Source organism: Sciurus vulgaris, assembly GCF_902686455.1.
Source record: "Sciurus vulgaris genome assembly, chromosome: 6".
Lineage (NCBI taxonomy): Eukaryota > Metazoa > Chordata > Mammalia > Rodentia > Sciuridae > Sciurus > Sciurus vulgaris.
This window is the reverse complement of record NC_136466.1, coordinates 49,869,077-49,892,816: the sequence shown is the minus strand read 5'-3', so window position 1 is coordinate 49,892,816 and position 23,740 is coordinate 49,869,077. Positions and strand designations below refer to the sequence as shown.

The window sequence follows — 23,740 nt, the reverse complement described above, 5'->3', positions numbered from 1 at the left end:
TTTCTTGAACTCATAAACAAATTCAACAAAGTAGCAGGATATAAAATTAACACCGATAAATCAATTGTGTTCCTATACGTCAATGACAAATCCACTGAAAGAGAAATCAGGAAAACTATCCCATTCACTTTAGTCTCAAAAAAGCAAAACAAACAAACAAAAACCTTGGGAATCAATCTAACAAAAGAAGGGAAAGACCACAGTCCTTTTAACTTCCTTGTGTGGGCAGTAGGAATGCCTGATGTAACTTGATGAATAACAGCAAATTATGAGGAATTAAATAAGGTGATCCCTTCACCTTATGCAGCGTTCCCAATATAGTCACCATTCTAGAAGGGCTCAGCACCCAGATGGGAGCACATCATTTTGAATCAGCTCTTGCTAGTGCATACCCTGTTTGTCTTCAAATGAAAAGGTCAGTAAGGGATGTTTGCAATGTTACCTCAAGTGTACAGTCATAGCCCCATCGTGTGTCATGGTATGATATCACGAAATTTAGAAACCCAGTCCTGACCTCAGATACAAATGTTTCATTATGTTGATGACCTTCTTCCCACTTCTGAATACTTTTAAGCACCCAAGATTTTGACTCATTTCCAAGGGAGACCATGGGCTGAGAACCTTAACAAAGTGCAGGTTTATTGGTGAAATTCTTATGTGTTTTCAGGGTCAGGTCAGACAAAGATTGTACCTCAGGTTGTGAAAGATAAAGTTTAACCATTTCCACTTCCCCACACTGTAAAACAAATATAAGAATTTGTGGGGCTACTGGGTTTTTGGAAGGCTTCCATTCCTCATCTGCCTCAGTTATTGGGACACCTATATAATTTGTGTAGGAGGGGCACAGTATGGGACTGGACTGACTGGCATACTGAAGCATTTAATCAAGCCAAATGAATAAAAGTCACAATATGTTAGGACACTAGTCACATAGAAACCTGCCGTGCTTACTACCCATATCACACCAGATGGCTTTGAATGGGGTTTATGGCAGCAGATTAAGGGACATAAGACCTTTGTTGGATTTTGGTTACAGTCATGGAAGTGGACAGATGAATGTTATCGCTTGTTGGAACAGTTATGGTGTGCTACCTCTGCTGCCCTTCTTGTCATGAAGACCTCCACCAAAGAAGCACCAAAGTGTAACTGCCTAGCCATCAGAGGACGGCTACCACAAATGTCCAAGACCCCACAATCAGGAAGCTTGTATGACAATGAAATGGTGTGAATACCTTTGACAGGAAGAAAGGAAAACACTTTACCTCTCAGCTTAGAGCTCTAGCCATTCCTGGTACTGGTCACCTATGTAGCAAAAAAAGATGAAACACCTGAAGATTCACCTTTACTCCCTTCACCCAAACAGGAAGGTCAACCACCACACCAGCTACATGGAAGCATTAGCCTGGCACACTGATAGATCAGCAAAAGGGAACTCCTTGGAGCAGAGAGCTGTAGCCTATCATCCAGTGACTGAGACTTTGCAGACCAATGAAGGACAAGGACACAACAGCCTGTGTGCTGAATTGCAAGCAGTGTTGATAGTTATTGCTCACAAAAGTGAGCCATTAACTATATTCACAGACAGCTGGGTCATATTCAGAGGACTTACATTGTTCTCAACTCAATAGCAACAATGGATGATTATTGACAAGCCTCTGGGGAAAACAGCTGTGGGAAGATATTTGGTATTGTATCCAAACGAAACTTACCACAATGTACCATGTGACTGTCCATTGCTCTCTTCTATTTCCAGGAAATGAAAAGGGTGATCAACTGGCAAAGGCAAGATGGCTGGAGGAAGCCCCAGTAGAAGAAATTGCCACTTAGCTACATGGCAGATGAAAGCTCATAAGTCAAAAGATGATGTGGGCAACAGAGACACATTGGGAACTGAACATAAAAATGTCTGATGTTGCTGCATGCCAGTCTTGCCTGCTCTCAGCACTACCCACAACTGGAGTTCACTGAGGAGCATATCAAATAAGGTGGTATCCCTCTTCAGTGATGGCAGGTAAACTACATTGGCCTCTCCCATTATCAGGACCTGAAAATGCATTGACTTTTGTGGACACGGTTACAAGCTTGATGCAAGACTTCCCCAGCAAAAGAGCCAACTAGGCCACCGCCACCACAGCCCCCAAAGCAACCAACAATGCCACAGCCCCTGAAGCCACTGTCCCTGACTCAGTGTTTTATCTACCCAGCTGCCACCAGTGCCTGGCAGTGTTTTTCTAGGCTATCACGCATGCCACTATCCCCAGGCCACTGCTACCGTCACCTGGAGGTCTTTTGTCTGGGCCACGGTGGCCTCTGATCATGGAAAGCTCTTCTTTCCAGCCTGCTGCTACCTACACTGCTGCTGTGGACAGCTCCTTACTGTCACTTGGAGCTCTTCTCTCCCAGTGCTGCAACCCCAGGTGCTGCTGCCAGTGACCCTCCATCTGCTGCTGTTGACCCGCTGCTGTCACCACCCAGAGGTCCAATGCCAGAGTGCCTGCAGGTTTGGTTATACATGACTAACTCCATCTTGGGATACCAGTCAGCCCTTGGGGTTACCGGCTGGGACCTGGAGATCCAGTGTTGAAGTGCCTACAGTGTTGTCTGCACCTGGAGTATTTCTGTGGGGAGTGCTGGTGACCACCATCTTGCAGCTCCTTTTCAGCGTGGTTCTCTATGTGAGCACAACCCTGATGATCTCTCTACAAATCCAAATCGCATTGAGATCTTGGAACTGCCCTGTGGCCAAGCCTGGGGATCTGAAACCCAGATCAGTGGGATAGTGACTGGGTCTATGTGGGCCAGTCTGGGCCTGGAAATCCGATGAAGAATCAGGGACAGGACAGAAAACACTTTGAACTCTGAAGCAAACAGAGTTCAGTTTTCCATTGAGGTATTTTTGTTTGTTTGTTTGTTTGTTTTTAAGTTTTTTTTTCTCTTCTCTAGCATCTCTACTATTTTAGGGACTAGGCATTTTTCTTGCATCAGTTTTTTGAGGACTGTGCTGTATGGATGGTATTTTGCATTTTCATTGATTCTTCTATTTTTATTTTTTTATTGTATATATTTTTCTTCTCAATTGTCTGTTTTCCTGATTCTCTATCTTTTCTCCTGCTAAGGGTCAGTCTCTATACATTCCACCTCCACTCTTACTATAGATTTGTGCTTCTGGCTTGTTTCCTCTTCTCTCTTGAACATCATGTCCTGCATCACTTCTGTTCTCTCTTTGTCCAACATTTGGCATTGTGCACCCTTTCAGCAGATTTGCTGTGTATAGTGTGGACAGTAATTGAACTTGTTATTTTTGTTTGTTGTGAGAAAACTGTGGAAGTCTTGATAGGATCTTGGTGGTTTGAGTCTGTGTGTTGTTTACATTGGTTGCTGTTGATGTTGGTCTCCTCCCTTGAAGGCGAGGTCCTAGAAACCTTCAGGGACGCTATAGGTCTGCAGAGGATAATTTGTGCTACCTTGGATCCATACTGCCAAATGGGAAAACACACAAACAACATGAAAAAAAAACAAGGGATTAAAACACTTCAAACAAACCAAGATGCTCCAATGACAGAATCCATAGACAACACAGTGGAAGAAATGTCAGAGGAGTTTAGAATATACATAGCTAAACTGATCTTCACAGTGAAATATAGTATAAGGAGTGAAATCAAAGAAAAAACACAAAGTGAAAGATCACTTCAATAAAGAGAGATTATAAAAAATAAATATGAAGAAATCCTTGAAATAAAGGAATCAATAAAAAAATTATAAATTCTATAGAACACATCATCAACAGAGTAGACTACTTGGAAGACAGAACTTAAAGCAATGAAAACAAAATATATAATCTTGAAAATAGAGTTGACCATGCAGAGAAGATGGTAAGAAACCACAAACAGAATATCCTAGAATTATGGGATAACATGAAAAGACCAAATTCAAGAGTTATTGGATAGATGAAGGAGTGGAGATACAAACCAAAGGAATGCACAATCTTTTCAATGATGTAATATCAGAAAATGTCCCAAACCTAAAGAATGAAATGGAAAATCAAATATAAGAGGCTTACAGAACCCCCAAATATACAAAATTACAGCAGACCCACACCAAGACACATTATAATGAGAATGACTAACACACAGTTTAAAGATAAAGTCTTAAAGGCCATGTGTAGAAAATTCAAATTATGTGTAGAAGGAAACCAGTTTAGATCTCAACTGATTTCTCAACCCAGACACTCAAAACTAGGAGATCCTGGAAAAATATATTCCAAGCTCTGAAAGAAAATGGATAACCACCAAGAATTTTATGTCCAGCAAAATTATTTCAAATTTGAAGATGAAATAAAAACTTTCCATGATAAACAAAAGCTAAAAGAAATCACACCTAGAATGCTTGCACTACAGAACATTCTCAACAAAATATTCCATGAGAATGAAGTGAGGAAAAAAAGTGAAAACCAGCAAAGAAAGGAACAACACTAAAGAATATTTAATAAAAGGATGAACGAAATCAAATTAAAAAACAGAAATAAACCAAATGAGCAGGAACACAAATCATTTCTCAATAATAACCTTGAATGTTAATGGCTTAAACTCATCAATCAAAAGACAGACTGGCAGATTGGTTTTAAAAACAAGACCCAACAATACGCTGTCTCCGAGACACCTCATAGGCAAAGACATCCACAGAGTGAGGGTAAAAGGATGGGGAAAAAATATCACTCACATGGATCCTGTAAACAAGAAAGTTTCTATCCTCATATCAGAGAAAGTGGACATCAAGCCAAAGCTAACCAGAAGGAACAAAGGAGGACATTTCATACTGTTTAAGGGAATTATACACAACAAGATATAACAATCGTAAATATTTATACCCCAAACAATGGAGTTTTACATACATCAAACAAACCCTTCTCAACTTCAAGAATCCAAAAGACCATAACATAATAATACTGGGTGACTTTAACACATGTCTCTCACTCCTGGATAGATCTTCCAAACAAAAACAAAACAAAGAAATTCTAGATCTAAATAATACAATCAACACCTTAGACTTAACAAAAATATATAGAATTTTTCATCCATCAATGAGCAAATACGCTTTCTTCTCACCATGTCATATGCCACAAAGCAACTCTTAGCAAATATAAAAAATAGAGATAATGTCCTGCATCCTATCATATCATAATGAAATCAAATTAGAAATCAATGATAGAATAAAAAATAGAAGCTACTGTAAAACCTGGAGACTAAATAATATCCTATGGAATGATGAATAGATAACAGAAGAACCCAGAGATGAAATAAAAAATACTTAGAGGTAAATGAGAATACTGATACAACATGTCAAAATCTCTGGGACACGATGAGGCTGTGCTAGGAGGAAACTCATTCATTAAAACTCATTCATTAAAAGAATAAAAACTCAACAAATAAATAGCATAACATTACAATTCAAGCCCTAGAAAAAGAATTAAAAAATCAACACTAAAACCAGAAGACAGAAATAATTAAAAACAGAGCTGAAATTTAAATGAAAGAAACAATTGGAAAAATTGACAAAACAAAAAGTTGGCTCTTTGAAAAAAAATCAATAAAACTGATAAACCCCTAACCACACTAACAAAGAGAAAAAGGGAGAACACTCAAATTACTAAAATGCATGATGAAAAAGGAAGTATCACAACAGATAACTGAAATACAGAAGATAATTAGAAACTATTTTGAAAATTTATACTTCAACAAAATAGAAAACCTTGATGATACTGACAAATTTCTAGAGACATATGACCTACACAAACTGAATCTGAAGGACATACATGATTTATACAGATAAATTACAAGTAATGAAATAGAAAACACCATAAAAAACCTACCAATCAAAAAAGCCCAGGACCAGATGGAGTCTCAGTTGAGTTCTACAAGACCTTTAAGGAAGAATCAACACCAATACTTATCAAATTATTCCATGAAATAGAAGAGGAGGGAACCATTCCAAACTCATTCTATGACACTAAACCAGACATGATACCAAAACCAGACAAAGACACATCAAGAAACAAAACTTCAGACCAGTGTCCCTGATGAACATAGATGCAAAAATTCTCAATAAAATTCAACAAAAACATATTAAAAAGATAGTGTACCATGATCAAGTGAGGTTAATTCCAGGGATGCAAGGGTGCTTCAACATATGAAAATTTTAAAAATGTAATTCATCACATGAATAGAATTAAAGACAAGAATCATAGGATTATCTGAATAGATTCAAAAAAAGCATTTGACAAAATTCAGCACCCTTCTATGTTCAAAACACTAGAAAAAAATAGGGATAATAGTAACATACCTCAACATTGTAAGATCTATCTGTGTTAAGCTCATGGCCAACATCATTCTAAATGAAGAAAAATTGAAAAAACATTCCCTTTAGAAACTACAACAAGATAGGGATGACCTCCTTCACCACTACTGTTCACCATTGCCCTTGAAACTCTAGCCAGAGCAATAGACAGACCAAAGAAATTAAAGGGATATGAATAGGTAAAGAAGAATCCAAACTATCACTATTTGCCAATGATATGATTCTATATTTAGAAGAGTCAAAAAATTCCACCCAAAAACTTCTAAAACTTACAAATGAATTCTGCAAAGTAGCAGGTTATAAAATCAACACCCATAAATCAAGTGTCTTCCTCTACATCAGTGACAAATCTACTGAAAGGGAAATTAGGAAAACTACCCCATTCACAATAGCTTTAAAAAAAATAAAGTACTTGGGAATCAATCTAACAAAAGAAGTAAAAGACCTCTATAATGAAAATTACAGAACACTAAAGAAAGAAATTGAAGAAAACATTAGAAAATGGATAGACCTCCTATGCTCCTGGACAGGCAGAATTAATATTGTCAAAATGGCCACACTACCAAAAGCATTATACAGATTTAATGCAATTCCTCCTAAAATCCCAATGACATTCTTCATATGACTAGAAAAAGCAATCGTGAAATTCATTTAGAAAAATAAGAGACCCAGAATAGCCAAAGCAATTGTTAGCAAGAAGAGTGAAGCCGAAGGCATCATTATACCAGACCTTAAACTATACTACAGAGCCAGTAACAAAAATGGCATGGTATTGGCACCAAAACAGACATGTAAACCAATGGTACAAAATAGAAGACACAAAGACAAACCCACATAAATACAGTTATCTCATACTAGTCAAAGGTGCCAGAAACATTCACTGGAGAAAAGGTAGCCCACTCAATAAATGGTACTGGGAATATTGGAAATCTACATGTAATAAAATGAATTTAAACCTCTCTAACCCTGCACAAAACTCAACTCAAAGTGGATCAAAGACTTAGGCACTAAACAGAGACCTTGTGCCTAATAGAAAAAAAAAGTAGGTCCAAATCTTCACCATGTCAGCTTAAGATTTGACTACCTTAACAAGACTTCTAAAGTGCAAGAAATAAAATCAAGAATAATCAATAAATGGGATAGAGATTCAAACTAAAAAGCTTCTTCTCAGCAAAGGAAACAATGTGAAGAGAGAGTCTACCAAATGGGAGAAAATCTTTACCACATGCACCCCAGATAGAGCACTAATCTCCAGGATATAAAAATAACTCAAAAAACTGAACACCAAAAAACAAATAACCCAACAAATAAATGGACTGAGGAACTGAACAGACACTTCACAGAAGAAGACACACAATCAATCAACAAATATATGAAAAAAAAAATGTTCAACATCAACAACTAGAGAAATGCAAATCAAAACTACTCTTAAGATTTCATCTCACTCCAGTCAGAATGACAATTATGAAGAATACAAACAATAATAAATGTTGGCGAGGATGTGGGAGAAAGGGTACACTCGTACATTGCTGGTGGGACTGCAAATTGGTGCAACCATTATGGAAAGCAGTATGAAGATTCCTCAGAAAACTCGTAATGGAAACACCATTTGACCCAGCTATTCCACTCCTCAGCCTATACCCAAAGGACTTCAAATCAGCATATTACAGTGATGCAGCCACATCGATGTTTATAGCAGCTTAATTCACATTTGCTAAACTATGGAACCAATCTAGATGACCTTCAACAGATGAATGGATAAAAACAAAGTGGTATATATTATGGATTATATACATATATATTCATATATATACGAATATTACTCAGCCTTGAAGAAGAATGAAATGATGGGATTTGCCTGTAAATGGATGAAGTTGGAGAATATCATGCTAAATGAAATAAGTCAATCCCATAAAACCAAAAGCCGAATGTTTACTCTGATATGTGGATGCTAACTCACAAATGGGGAGAGAGGCACTAAGGAAGAATAGAGTTACTTTAGGTAGAGGTGAGTGAAGGGAGTGGAGCGGGTATGGGGATGGGAAGGATAGTAGAATAAATCAGACATCATTACCCTATGTATGTATATAACTATAAGACTAGTGGGTTCTACATCATGTATAGCCAGAAAAATTAGAAATTATCCTCCATTATATATGATGTATCAGAGTACATTCTACTATCATATATAACTAATTAAAACAAACTCAAACCTTTTTTAAAAAGATCTAACTATTAAGGGACTGATCCAGCTGAGTGCCATGTATGGCATATCAAAGGCAATTGAGAGGGGACCAAGGAACTCATTTCACTGGCCATGCCATACATAGGGATTTTCTACCTAGTATACAATCCAACAGGAGCTGAACTTACTGAAAGAATGGATGTCCTGCTGAAAACAATGCTTAAGAACTGAGAGTAGTATACCTTTACTCCATGTACAAACAGAGAAACAACATGTATCCCATTTGTTTACAATAAAAAAAACTGAAAAAATTTAAAAAAAGAACTGAGAGTAACTCTCAGCAGGGGTAGGTTGCTCATCTGCATGATGCACTAAGGACACTAAATTTAAAACCCAGATATCAGTGGCCCACAGTCATTTCTATGTTATTTTGCCCATGGTCACCAGCATTAAGGTTATGGGTAAAGGACATATCTCAAACTGACAGAGCTTGAACATTTTCTTAAACTGGCACAAGTAGCAACATCAGAGATGAGAAGCATTAGTTGGCCCTGGACTGTACAAGTAAGCCCCCAGTGGTGTGCCTTAATGACCCATTGGGTAGGGGGATGTCTAAATGCACGAGTCAAGCCTACTGTGCTATCACAGGTGATGTTGCCCTCAGGTGTCATCAACCAAGGAACATTTCATACCAGTTAATCACAGGGAATTTCACCTTTATGTATAAGTAAAAAGAATTAATCAAATATAAATAAATAGATGAGTGAAAGGAAGTCAAGTAGAGTAGAGGAAGAAGATTGAGAGAGGAGGAGAACAAGAGGAAAAAAGGGAAAGGAAAAAAGGGAATTCAAAATTGAATTTTATGCCTGTTTGAGTTTGTTGGGATGAGCCCAACTACTATCTATAATTTTTAGAAAATTAATGCTATTGATACACTTTTAGTGATCTGTTCTCTAAGTGTTAACTACCTTTCCCTTGACATGGTGCCTAAACATCTTTTTTATCTTAATCACCCTGTCACGACTATTAATAGGTTCTTGCTCTTCAAAATGCTGTTGGGAGTATGGATGCAATGTGCCTCCAGAGACCTGACCCAGGGGCTTCACAGGAGACATAGGATGGTCTGCAACTCGGGGACTTCTGAGGGACTATGGGGGTAGAGTGTTGGGTTAAACACTCATCAGTGCCTAGGAAAGCTTGCAATGAAATAAGAACTCTAAAGAATGTGATAACAAAGGAAATGGAGAGCTGACCAATGCCCTTATCTCTAAAATTTAGGTGAGAATAAAACAGTGACTTGTTGTAAAAGAATGGACTCAAAAACATATGAAGACATTCACCTACAGTAGGCATGCAGCCTGTCCTATAAGTTCCCTGCATGTAGGTGCAGCGCAGCCCACCACTGTACCCCAGCCACCACCAAGGAATGTGTGAGGATAAAATGTCCAAACCTCTCTGTTTAGTCCTCCAAGCTCTTCCTTTGACAGACAGTTCACTGGGGCATTTGCAGCCCTGGTGATAAACGATTTGCCCAGAAAATTTTTTGCTTATGTAAATCAGGTAAAAATGTGGTGGATTTCTATCTGACTTTTGAGAAAACACGAGTGATTAGCCAACACCACAGATCTACATGAGTCAGAGCATTCTGTTCATTTTTTCTCCTCTGCTGCCCACTATGATAAGTATGACCACTTTGCCTCTGGCAGCTGAGTGACATTTGGCCCCTGCCATTCTAGGATCCAATTATACTCATGGCATTTCAGTTTTCCAGTTGAGTGGCTGGAGCTTCCATCATAAGGCCTGGCATACAAAGAAGAGCAAGGGCAGAGCCCTTTGAAGGTGCCAGTGCTCCCCTTGTAAATCTGTTTCTTATGGTGTTGGTGAATGGTACATCTTCTTTTCTTTGCCTATGTGGAGGAGAAGGTCATGCCTGGCAAATCTACTCCAGCATTTCAATATCTCTGAGCCTCTGACTCCCTTCACTAGTAGGAAACCAAGGAATATCAGGCATTTCCAGCTCATTTTACAGTACAGGTATTTTTAACCCATATTTTTGCCAACCAAACTATGAGCACCTTTTGTAAACTTCCAACTGCTACATTAAATCCAGAATCTCTGTTTAAGGATTCATATCAAAAGTGTCAGCCTGATCAAATTTTATGTTCCTTCCATCATTATCCCACACCCTTAAAATCCATTCGTATTCATGTTACCCAGATCTCTGCTTGTATGAATTAGAAAACTCAAGAAATTCCTTTGGAGTGTAGCTCACCTCTTGGGTCACACTGTGTAACTCAACTATAGGGGCCTGCCTAGACTTGGATCTAGTTGTAGCCCTACAGGCAATAAGTGGGTGGTGAAGGTGGGTCCTGAGGGGAATCAGTGTTGTCATGCTCAGCAACTGGTTATGGAAGGTTGTTATTATTTCCATAGGCAGTGCAGGATTGGTTCCCTCAAGGAAGGTTGGAGAAGCTAATACTACAAAAGTGGGAGTAGGGATTTCTCTGTCTCTAAGGGCGGGTAAGCCCCCTCTGACAAATTAAATTCATCAGAATGTAGGAGTTCAATGTCCCCAGGTTCTTCAAGGCCCTCCCACAAGACATCATCCCCATGTCCCAGATCCCATTGTTTTCCAAGCAGTGCCCTCATTTCAACTACAGATACCCCTTCAGACTAAAAGTTAAACTTGCATCATAATTCATCCAATCACAGGGCTTCTGTTTGGTTTTTGGCAACCTCAGCCCCTTAGCAATAAAAGAGAGAAGATTCTCCTTCAGATTACCCTGAAAGGTTTTAAACTGGCTGTGCACATCTGGTATTGAGAAATTGAATCTCTGAGCCCATCCTTCTCCAGTGTTACTATGTCCAGAAAAGACAGACGTATCCAGTCAACATTGTTATATTCCTTAGTTTTCCATGTTCAAAACTATCACATACAGAGGCACTAACCTCCTTATGTCTCGCAAGTGATGGAATTAGTATAATTGAAATATTTACTTTGCATATTTCTTTAAACACTTCATGCCATGGATTATTACTGCTGTCTATACTATCATCTGGAGACACTTAAGCAACCAATTTGAAGAGCTAACTCCAGAAATTACAAAACCAACTGAAGAAATTTATACTTATAATTCTGTTTCTCTAGAACTATTCCCAATATCAAAATCTGTATTAGTCAGGGCTCTTTATAGGAAAAGAACCAACAGTATCTATACATGATTATAAAGATGGGATTTAATAGATTGACTTACAGGATCAGAACCTGGATAATCCCAGAATGTCTGTCTGCGAACTGAAGAGCTAGAAGAACCAGTAACTGCTTAGTCCAAGAAACTGGAGCTTCAGAAGGACCAATGACCTCAAAACTCCCTGGAGAATTGCTGGTTGGAGTTCACTTTGGAAGAGTGAAGGAGCTGGAGTCTGACATCCTCAGGGAATAACAGCGGCAATACAAGTACCTGCCCAACAAAAATGGCACCTGAATTCATGTTGGCTTCCTCATATTCCACCCTTCTTCCATCCAGGATCCTAGCCCACTGGAATGTGCCACCCACATTCAAAGTGGGTTTCCCCCACTCAGTTTGCTGTCCCACACATCAATCATCTCTTGAAATCTTCGTTGACACACCTAGAAGCTTCTTTATTCAACCAAGTTGACAATCCAGATTAACCATAAGAGTTAGCAGATAGACATGAGTAGTGAGAACATGAGATTAATCGGACAATTCTATAGACTGGGCCTACTATGATGAATCTCCCACATTCTTTTTCTTTTTTAGAAAGCAATTTACTCAAGGGTACCTGACATTTCCCTGGCTTAAGTCAATAAGATACATTATATTCCTCAGCAAACAACCTGATCGGCTAACCAATCAGAATGTTGCAGGTTGAACGAGTAGCCTTAGCACTTTCCCAATACCTGTATAGCATAACTTTTGACCAATATCCTTAGTACTTTTCCAATACTTGATTAGCTTAGATATGGATCAGTGCCCCTACCCAGTAGCTATGTAAGCCCCTAGACTAGTGCACTTAAGGGGCAACCTCTATCAGGACCCTTCTTGCCCTGCAGGAGTTCTCTTTTATTTTCATTTGAATAAATCTTACTCTTTTAATCTTCCACTTCCTTTTCTGTGGATTTCATTCTTCAAATTCATGGGCCAAGAACCCAGAAAGAAATTTGTGGTGAACTACTGGGGTCTGCTGCAAAATTGAGGGACATAACTTGCCACTGAGAGCTGCTAACACCAACATGAGCTTTCTCAGCTGCAGAGACCTGTGACTTCTGCACACCCTACCTGCCAATAGAAATTAAGCATCTGGTTTCATCTCAAACTCCAGTTTCAGTAAGAAGAAACAAGTTACCCTGAAGGAAGGACTTTTGTGATTTTTGTCAGACCAGATCCCAGGATTCAGGATAATTAGAAGCAAAACCCACCAACCATAAAATGTGTAAGAACAAGTTCCAATTAGAACCAGTTGAGCATGGACGAAGGTGACCTATTTGGATCTTTAGAATGTCATTATTATAGTAAAATTTCTCCTATGTGGAGTAGAACCATGCACAATGGTACTTGAAAGTCTCATGCAATCCTTCTGTAGGTCAAAAGTTCAGAGATGGTTCTGGACAGGACTCTCTGGAAACTTCCCTGGGATCTCCCATAAAAACTGAAGGATAAGGAGGCATGACACCCTTCTCCTTTTTGATAGAACTTACTCTCTTCCTTTCTTCCTTGAGAATGTCCCTTTATCCTTTTCCTTTCCCTTCTAATAAGCTCTTGACTATTACTGTGGGAGACTCACTTGAAATACTTCTTTTGAGATTTCAAGAACCAGTGACCAAAGTGACCAAGAACACAGGTAGCTGCTTTGACCAATGGGTCTAGCTCTGCAACAGGTTTAATAATACCTAGAGTTAAATGAAAACAAAATATTGAAATTTGTTTATGATTATATTTGGATAATAAATATCTAGAAAGCAACAAATTTAACAATGATGCTTCTGGGTATGTTAAACAATTTTCAGGGGTTGGGGTGAAAAAGATAATTACATTAATCATATACTTTTACTTTAGCTTTTTTGTGTCTAAAATATTCACAATACAAATTAGCTACTGAGTATATACTCCTCTACATTATACTTCATTAAACTATCCTACAGATACTTTCTAAGTTATGTATGTATCAGATTAAATCTGCACCTAGTTGACTGATGTTTGCTTTATAAATAATATTCCATGAGAACGAGAATGCACAATCGTTGAAAATATTTCAAATTACACAATCAAAATTAAATATGGATGGAAAAAGTACAACAATGGAAGAGAATTTACGGAATGTAAGTTTTGAAAGTACAATAAAAATTACATTTCAAATGACCAGATATCAGGGAAGGGATACTAACAGCAAATTTAGCTAAAAACTTTCTATGAGATTTTTGTTGTTGTTGTTGTTATGCAACATTTCTGAGTCTGCAACTGGACTGGGGCCAGTAATTTATGCCAGAGACCCAACTTCCTTTGCAAAATATCTTCCTAGCCCTCCATTGCTTTTACTCTTTCTTTACCTTTCCCATTTGTACAAGGTGCTAACATAATTTAAAATTTGCTTGAAATGAAAATATTGCTTTATTGAACAAAAATGCATAAATTATATCTTAAGAAAAGAAATAGTGTGCCACTTTTTAACATGGAAGAGAGGGCCATTTCTGCAAACCCAGAGTACTAAGAGAAATTGAAGGATTCAAAATTTGATAATGTGTCAAAGCAGATCATCCTAGTATGAATCACAGCGCACAACTCCTTCTATAAAGGCCTTGACCTTGGTGTGCCAGAATTTTCATGTTTGCAAATTCAGCCTTCTCTGGAACTCTGCTACCATTGCAATTAACTCTGGGCATGATCCTACAATCTAACATGTACTTTAAAGAGATGAAAATCTCTATTTGCTATCATTAAGATCTTCGGTTTTACACTTGACCTTAGAAAGGTGATTAATCACCTCTAGCCTTTCATCATCTTTCTTCAAATTCTCTATTAATCCTAAAATAGCCATCAAATTCCATGGTTTTAATGACTACTACTTTTCCCTGACTGCTTAAATAACTTCAGATTGAACTCACCTGTGCATTCATTGTCCCTATATCCCAGTTTACAACACACTTTACAATTAATAAAAATTTTAACAGTTATACTTCTACTGTATGTATCTGCCACTGGTGGTAAATCCTCTGCCAGTCAGCCAAGAGGGAATCCAGTTCCAGAATTCATTTTTGAGCCTCCTTAATTTGACTACTCCTTTCACCAATGGTCACATGTAGATTACTGGGAAACATTCTAAGGTGGGAATGGTTTGCCTGTGACTTTTGGGAGAATTTTCTCTTGGAACCAACACATTCAATGGAGTAAGGGGATCAGAATTCTATAAAGGGAGATTTGAACTGATATGCAATTGCTACAGAGGCTCCCATTAATTCCATAGAAACTCTATAAGCTAGCAAAAATGTTCCAAATTGAGTCCAGTGGGTGAAACTTGGGAATCCCCTTCTCCTTTAAGATGCCTGCAAAAAATAAAAATAAAAGTTAGTAAAAGTGTTTACATTAGGCAGCTCCCTTTGATCTAGGGCATATCAAGGAGGGTAAAATCACATGCAAGCTATTAGCAGCAAACATGCCCAGCAAGTGAAAGCAATGAGAACCTCACTCCTTAGGAGGGACCTAAGGACTGTGGGCCACAGTATCTACTACATAGTCCAACACTCAAAATGCCACTCTTCTTCAAGTTTTTCTCATCATACACAGACACTCTTTGATTTATAATGGGGGTATATCCTGATAAGCCCATCCTAAATTGCAAATATTGTAAGTCAAAAATGCTTTAATACACTTAACTCACCAAACATCATAGCTGAGCAACACAGTATGCAGTAGGGTATTCATTGTTAATCTTCATGATTGTGTGACTATGAACTGTGGCTCACTTCAACTGCCCAGCATCACCAGAGAGTGCCACACTACATATTGCTAGTCTGGGAAAAGATTAAAACTCCAACTTCAAAGTGTGGTTTGTATTGTTGAATGCATATTGATTTTTCACCATGGTAATGCAGAAAATCAAAAGTCAAACTATTGTACAACCATCTGTCCAGATAACACTATGCTTAAACAACTATCCCTATACCAATATTTTTCATTCATTTGATTCATTTTTATTATGAATTATTTTTTGTATTTCTCAATTTTGAAATATAAAATTTTTTTTAAGAATAGGTATTATACATCTAGCCAGTGGCTTGCATATCCTGGGTACTGAGTAATACTTTGTTGTATAGGAGAACATTGAATACCCTTGAGAACTATATCAGAATTCCAAAGGACCTAGACAATTTTATAATTTGAGCACTTATTAAAGTGAGTATTATGCAACAGTGAGGATATAAAAGACTCTAGTACTACACCAATAAAGAATATAATGGAATGCCGGACATGGTGGTACATGTCTGTGATCCCAACAACTCAGGCTGAGGCAAGTTCAAAGTCAGCCTCAGCAACTTAGCAAGGAACTTAGCAACTCAGTGAGACCCTGTCTTTAAATAAAACATTTTTAAAAAGGGCTGGGGCTAAGTGGTTAAGTGCCCCTGGGTTCAATCCCTGGTACTAGAGGGGAAAAAAAAGAGAAATTATAATAGAAAGACAACAGCTCTTCTTAATTTCTACTGCTCTTCTTAATTTTTACATTTTTAAATATAAAAATATTTTAAAAGAAGGATGAAAACACTAAGGATAGAATTCAAGAAATCTAACTATAAGCAATGTGAAAAGTTTGGAATTACTTAGTGTAGCATCTAATTTTAAAAATATAGAAATAAGTTCAGAAAAGTTAAGTGATTACCCAATACCATGCACCCTCTTGTTGACTACAACAAAACTAGAATTCAAGTTTTCAGATTCTCTGATAATGAATTTCTCCTATACTTCAGGGACCCAGTATTTTTTTTTTACCATATGTAAATTTATGATTATACAAATGGTATGCCTTTAACCCATGTACAAACAGACAAACAACATGTGTCCCATTTGTTTACAATAAAAAAAAGAAAAAAAAGATAATTAAGAACAATTTAACCACTCAAATCTCAATGTTTTTCATATAAAAATGATTCAGTTATGATGATGCTAACATTCATGAGAACAAAATATAAAAAATAGCAAGTAATATTCAGGGGGAAATTATAAGAAATTTCTAGCCTTACACATATACATTAGAAAACACTAGTAAACCAAAGTAATTAATGCATTATGATACCGGTGCATGAATTCAAGTCAGATCACATAAAATCACAGAGTAGTGTACTTATTATGTTCATATCTGTGTAATTATATGTCCTAAGTACTGAAGGTGAGATTCACTCACCAGGGTCAATAGGAAGGATTTGGAGCTTCTGCTCAGAATAAATTCAGATATCACTTAGAGCAACCATTATCAAAGTTTTGACTCTTTTTCTATGGAGGAGCTTATTTAAACAAAATAGGTAAGGTGTTTTTAAATTTATTTACCATCTTTTAAAATCAGTGGCAAACTCATTGAGGACTAACAGTTAAATATACAGATAGATGTATTTCTCCTTGCATAAATCTGCCCACTTCCAGGTGGAAGACAGATACAAGAGTTGGTCGATTTTCTCAAGGCATCTATCTATCCTACCCACCATCGAATAGTCCTCATTCCAGATTCAGTACAAGAATGCTGAGGGAAGATTCAGAAGGGGGAGGGTCACAGGTTCATGGGCGTTCCTCTACCAACACTGAAATCAGAAACTGAAAGCAAAACCTCCTTCAAAAATACTCAGTCTAGTCCTGTGTGCCTTCCAAAGCTCAGTCCTCTCGTTTTGTATTCTTAGAGTCTTAGTTGTGTGGAATTTCACTTGGTAACCGCTATGTTTATTCTTTCAGAAGGGTCGTCCTATCCCATGTTTAGAAAACTGGTATAGAATGCACTACTCCACATTCCCTTCTTTCCAACCTGTACTCCTTCCTTTTGATGGAAAGTTCCCTCACCATAACAATTTAGGATAATAACTAAGCTCAGATGGAGTCTAAGTGTGAGGATTCCCCTAGAGGGATAAGCTAGAGTCACTGCCCTCAGCCAAAACATCTCCAAATTCCTGTCCACTGCTGGAGTCTGTGGAGTCACTTCTTTCAGCCTCTTGGAACTCTTCTTTCTTGTTCTCTTTTGATCCCCATGAGGGATTATAGGTGTTAATTCATCAACATCTGAGCAGTCTCTGGGGATTACTCCCTGGAGACTTCACCTCCTGTTTCTCTTCCAGGTCTTCTTGCAGACCCTCATATGATGGGGAACACTGGTCCATTTGTCTGAACTTGGGGTTTGGTCCTCCAGTCCTGGTTATGTTCTTACGCTTTCCATAGCTTGTCTCTTTGTATGCCTCATACTCCTTAGGTGACAAAGTCCTGAGCCAGAGGTCCAGCTCCACCCTATACTGTTGCTGCAGCTCCTCAGCCTGTCTCTTATACTTTTCCTTCAGGCTCTGTGGAACTCGCTGCCAGCGTCTCCCAATCTCTACCATTCGCTCCCTCAGGGGCAAATGTTGTAGCTCCCTACTTGACCATATATCTTCATGAAATTTATGATATGCATTCATTGGTGGCTTCATGGGCTCTCCAGGAAATCTCACTTTCAAAAATTCAACGGTTTCCTGGAGAGTTGTCCTATTTTTCACATTTCTCTCTATATTCTTTAGGGTTTCAGTTTGGCACCTCTTGTAGATGTGAGATGTCTTAGAGACCTGGACTACATCAGGGTGATTTTCTCTGAATTGAGCCAGTTTTTTTTTAAACTCCTGTTTCTCCTTCTGGAAATCATCAATATATTTTTGTTTTATATGTGCTGGAAGTTTCTTGTGTTTCTCAGACAGGACCTTGGTCAACGCCAGGTTATTCATTTCAGGGTGTACTTGTAAATACTGGGCCCGCTTCTCCTTGTAAAAGCGAATATAAGCAGTCAGGGGTTTTTTGGGGAAGTCTGGATGTTTCTCCCATTTTTTGCCTTTCATGGGACTTTTAACACATTCTTTGGCTTCCAGAACTAATTCTTTCAATGTACGCAACTTCCTCATTTTGGAAGACATCTCTACCCATTTGTCTTTGCACATTTCCGCAGAGAAATGATTAAAACCTATTTTTTCCCAATCCAGATGTGACAGGGTTGTCTTAAAAGTTTCTCTGTCATTATGTGGGACATTATTTTCCATATTTTCCAGTAATCTCAGGATGTTTTTGTGTGACCAGTGGCCTTGGGTGTGATGTGATGCCATTTTGAGATTTCTGTCTGAGCTACTGAAAAATCTCAGTTGTGCAAATACCTTAGTATGAGTGCAAATTCCTTCAGTCTCCCAAAGCAACAGATAGATGATTTCTAGAAGTCCTGCAGTATGTGTGATACTGTATTTCTGAAAATTCTATAATTGGACTTTTCAGTGCTTGCAGGAAAATCCTTCCAAGTGGCTCAGGGGTTCGGTGTCTTCTGGGCTCTCTGGATGGCAGCTGTGACCTCCTGCGGTTTCCACAGTCTAGTCAAATTTAAGTGCCTCTGAAGAGCGGGACCCAGTATTTTTAATAGGTGAGATTCAGAGATAAAAATGAGAATTTAGGCATATATAATGTTGCTTTGTTTATTCAAATGTTATGTGGACCATGTTATTAAGTGAGTTTAATGGTGTAGATATAAAGTATAGAGCTCCATATTGTTACCTTTTAGTTAAAATTGGCCTAAATAACTTTAATGAGTCACATAAATACTGCATCAAGAGAATTTTCTTCAAACCTAATGCTTTTGATCCTCTTAATTGTGTTATAATCACAAGAGTGGTCTAATGATCAGAAATGCTTCCTTGCTTGCTTGTTTTCTATAATGCTAGCCAGTCAGAAGAGTTGTATCCCAAGATGATATCTTACTTATGTTGTGTGATCACATGCATAGAAATTGTAGAGAACAGAAAGTTTCAGAAATGCTACAATTTAGATATGTTGCCTAGATATTGTGCCTATTTATCCAATGATTCCATTCACTTAAATCAGAAGTCGGGTTGGAGTCACTGGTACTTATACCACCAGCAAAGATTATATTTGACCACATGTAGAGTATTATTAATTCATTTTTTAAAAAGAAGGAGTTTATTGCATTTTCATACAAATATATAATCAATAAATTAATTAGAGATCTTTTATGTTCTTTCTTTTTGGCTTAGTGCAGTAAACATTATTGATGGTACATTTTGAAGTAGGGCTCCCTAAGTCCTCTTATTATTCAGGAAGGCTAGGGTAGAAACTGTGAGGAGGGGAAACTCTTGGTGTGTTAAGAGACCTGATTGGGGCAGGAAATTCCCAACAGCCAAGGACCTCTCTCTCCTTCTTGTGTTCTTGCTGCAGCAGCTGTTCCAGGGACTGTTACTCCTTGGAGGACATTAGGATCATAATGTGAACCATTCCATTGTTATAACCAGATTCACTGACATGCAGGAAATGAGCTTGACAAAGTTGAAGGCAACGGCAACCCCAGGATTGAAATTAGAAGAGTTGGTGTCACTGCTAAAGTTGTAGAAGACAACCTTGTCCTCAGTGTGGTCCAGGATGTATTTTAGGGGCCCTCCAATGACTGCTTCATAACTTTCTTGATGTCATCACATTTGACATTTTCTCCATGACCAACATGTTAGGGTTGGGTACATGGAAGACCATTCCAGTGAGCTTCCCATTCAACTTAGGGATAATCTTGCCTATATACTTGATAGCACCAGTGGATACAGGAAGAATGGAAGGAAGGATAGAAGGAAGGAAGGGAGGAAGGAAGGGAGGGAGGGAGGAAAAGGAAAGGAAAGGAAAGATGGAAGAAAGTCAGGCTGGCTGGCAGGCACATATGCACGCATGTTACGCTCCAGTCTCCATTGTATATCAGATATTTCTCTTTGCGGTTGTGTTTTGAAGATGGAAAAGAGTTAATCCTAAGAACACTACATTAGAAAAGTCATTATAACCACCAGAGAATTTTCTAAGAATCTTTTTTGTTTTCCTTTTTAACAAACCTGAGCACATCTAGGGTTCTGTTATCATTCAGAAAGCATGAGGGGCAGTTTATACTAACAGTAGGCAGATATCTTGCTCACTTTTAAATGGTTATTGTTTTGACATCTGCAATATACAATTTATATAAAACCAAATAATTATAGACATTTTGAAGAGAGACTAAATCTTAATTCTGACTTAAAATTTTCTATGGAAGTACTAAGTTACTTAATTATGAGCCAACAGTTTTGTTTGTTGTTTATAACATAGTATAACTAATAGACCAATAAGATACTTAACAAGTTGAATACTACAAAAATATATACAGACAGAGAAATAGAGAAGATAGTTCCAGAATCAAATTTAATTTTCAGTAATAGGAAAGTAAGCTATCAATTTAAAAACAAATTTCTACTTTGAATTTTATTTTTGAATACTTAAACTCAACAACTATATACTATTGAAAAACCAATATTTGGATGCTTACTTGAATTATGAAATACATTTTCTTGAAATTTCAGATTTGAAAGATGTGCTTTGAAAAGTTTTATTTATAACACAAGGGTTGTTTTGAGACCACGAAACATTTCAATTTCTTTAATAGGAAATTAAGAAATAATAAAGCAATATATTTGTCTGAGTGAGGAAATGACATAAAGCAAGAGTAGTTGTAAACGAAAGGTTTGTATGATATTAATTCACTTTTAGAAAGAAGATATGGGCATGAAAAGCCGACAGATGATGGTGTCTGAGGGCTGAGCAGCATGGTGTACCTATAGCCTTGTTGAAAGGAGGGGACAGTAGGAACCCTCCCAACAGGAGTCACCTACTAGAGAATCAGCCAAAACTGCAGAGCACTATTTTCCAATAAGTTGGCAACCTCTGGTCTTTGTTTTGGTGGATAATTAACGTGACATTTGAGGGAAATAAATGATAAGTGCTACCTGGTGGGTGGAGCTGTTCCTTCAACTCCATGCCGGTGCTCTGTTTCTGTAATACATCACCAATGAAATTGGAGTGCAAGCAAGAGACCAGAGTTAATGATCGGCTCCAATGCTCAAGAATGTACACTCTTAGTAGTATGAGAGACCCCATCCTAGATGGAGAACCAGGGAACTGCTAAAGCAAGGGTCATATTGTAGGTATTAAATCAAAAGTTCACTTTCATCACTAGGACATTCCAACCATAGGTATGGAACAGGGATGGAAACACTGAAGAGACCTAGAGTTTGTATGAAAATGGAAGCACCATTGTCCAATCCACATGGGATCAGTATCAGCACCAAGCAACCATCCTGGACTATATCTTACGAGATCTTTCCATATAAATATATATGGCAGAATGTGGTTTCATCATATGAATGTATTTACCCAGTCCACATTTAGTTGTTTCTAAGCTTTGCTATTTAACTTTTTGAAGTCAAACATTTCTACAAGAAAAATTGTCATATGTAGCTTTTAATATCTTCAATAATCTACTTAGATATTTGATTTTCTATGTACATATAAAATGTTCACAGTAGGAGTTTTGCAAGCGGAGAAATCTCACTGTGTAATTTGTTGAAGCAACATATTAGTAAAATTTAAAAAATGGAAATTGAATAATTAGGTTGCACAAACATGAACATGGCAAAGGCAGGATATTGCTTTGGATCATACTCATGACTAAGGTAACTCTACAATTATAATTTCCCCAGAATATTTTTTAAGTACTAACTTCTCATCCTTTGTAAATCCAAGTCAATGCCTGAAAAATTATACTGAAAATGGGCTCTCGAACCACCTGAAGCCAAGCAATACCATATAAACTTTTCTCCAGGAACCATATATTAAATATATTAAATGTACAACAAATAATTCAGGAGGCTCAAGTGAAAAGATTACTTGAGGCTGTGAGTTCAAGATCAGGCTGGGCAACATAGCAAGAATGTCATCTTAAAAAAAAAGAAAAGAAAAGAAAATGTTTCTTCTTTTTATGAACGCTTGCTATACGTGCAACAGCTTCTTTCTTTGTCTTGAGAAAAAGGTTAAACTAATGACAGTGACAAGTAAATGAATTGCACCCCCTGAGATGTATGGCCAGGTTTTCAGAAGCAGTTACTTCGAAGGCATCTCTCTGATCCAAGCCTATGCTTTCTGAGTGTGCAGTGCTATTTCCCCAGAGAGCGAGGGACATGTCTTTGGGGCTTGCCTCAAATGAGGCACTGGAGTTATGATTGGACCTCACAACATTGCATTTTTATTTCACAACAGGTTATACAAAAACAAAAAATCTCTGTTTCCTAAAACTAGTTGCTGAATACATCATTTACCCAAAATTCCATCTCCTTCACCAAGTTTGTGTGTGTGTATGAGTGCACCTGTGTGTGTGTGTGTATGTGTGTGTGTGTGTGCACGTGTCCATGAGAAAGAGAGAGAAATTCAGACCTATCTAGACATTTAAGAAATAATCTTAAAATAATCTTAAAAATTAGGCAGACCAAAGAAATTAAAGGTATACGAATAGGAAAAGAGGAACTTAAACTGTCACTATTTGCAGATGACATGATTCTATATTTAGAGGATCCAAAAAACTCCTCGAGAAAACTTCTGGACCTCATCAATGAATACAGCAAGATAGCAGGCTATAAAATCAACACGCATAAATATAAAGCCATTTATACGCAAGTGATGAAACAGGTGAAAAAGAAATGATGAAAACAACCCCATTTGCAATAGCCTCAGAAAAAATAAAATACTTGGGTATCAATCTAACCAAGAGGGTAAAAGATCTCTACAATGAAAACTACAAAACACTGAAGAAAGAAATGAAGGAAGACCTTAGAAGATGGAAAAATCTCCCATGTTCTTGGATAGGCAGAATTAATATTGTCAAAATGGCCATACTACCAAAAGTGCTATACAGATTCAATGCAATTCCAATTAAAATCAGAATGACATACCTCACAGAAATAGAGTAAGCAATCATGAAATTCATCTGGAAGAATAAGAAACCCAGAATAGCTAAAGCAATCCTTAGCAGGAAGAATGAAACAGGGGGTATGGCAATACCAGAACTTCAACTATACTGCAAAGCAATAGTAACAAAAACGGCATGGTATTGGCACCAAAATAGACA

The 23,740-nt window shown here is 37.7% G+C and overlaps 1 protein-coding gene across 1 annotated transcript; it reads right to left on the bottom strand.

Annotated features, from left to right (window-relative positions):
* Nucleotides 1-17,807: 17,807 nt before the first annotated feature.
* LOC306664295 (upstream-binding factor 1-like protein 1) lies at nucleotides 17,808-18,875 on the bottom strand (the record flags this gene model as incomplete). The annotated part of the gene is made up of 1 exon (XM_079145134.1): nucleotides 17,808-18,875. The coding sequence occupies one exon, from the start codon at nucleotides 18,873-18,875 to the stop codon at nucleotides 17,808-17,810; it is 1,068 nt and encodes a 355-aa protein (XP_079001260.1).
* Nucleotides 18,876-23,740: the final 4,865 nt, after the last annotated feature.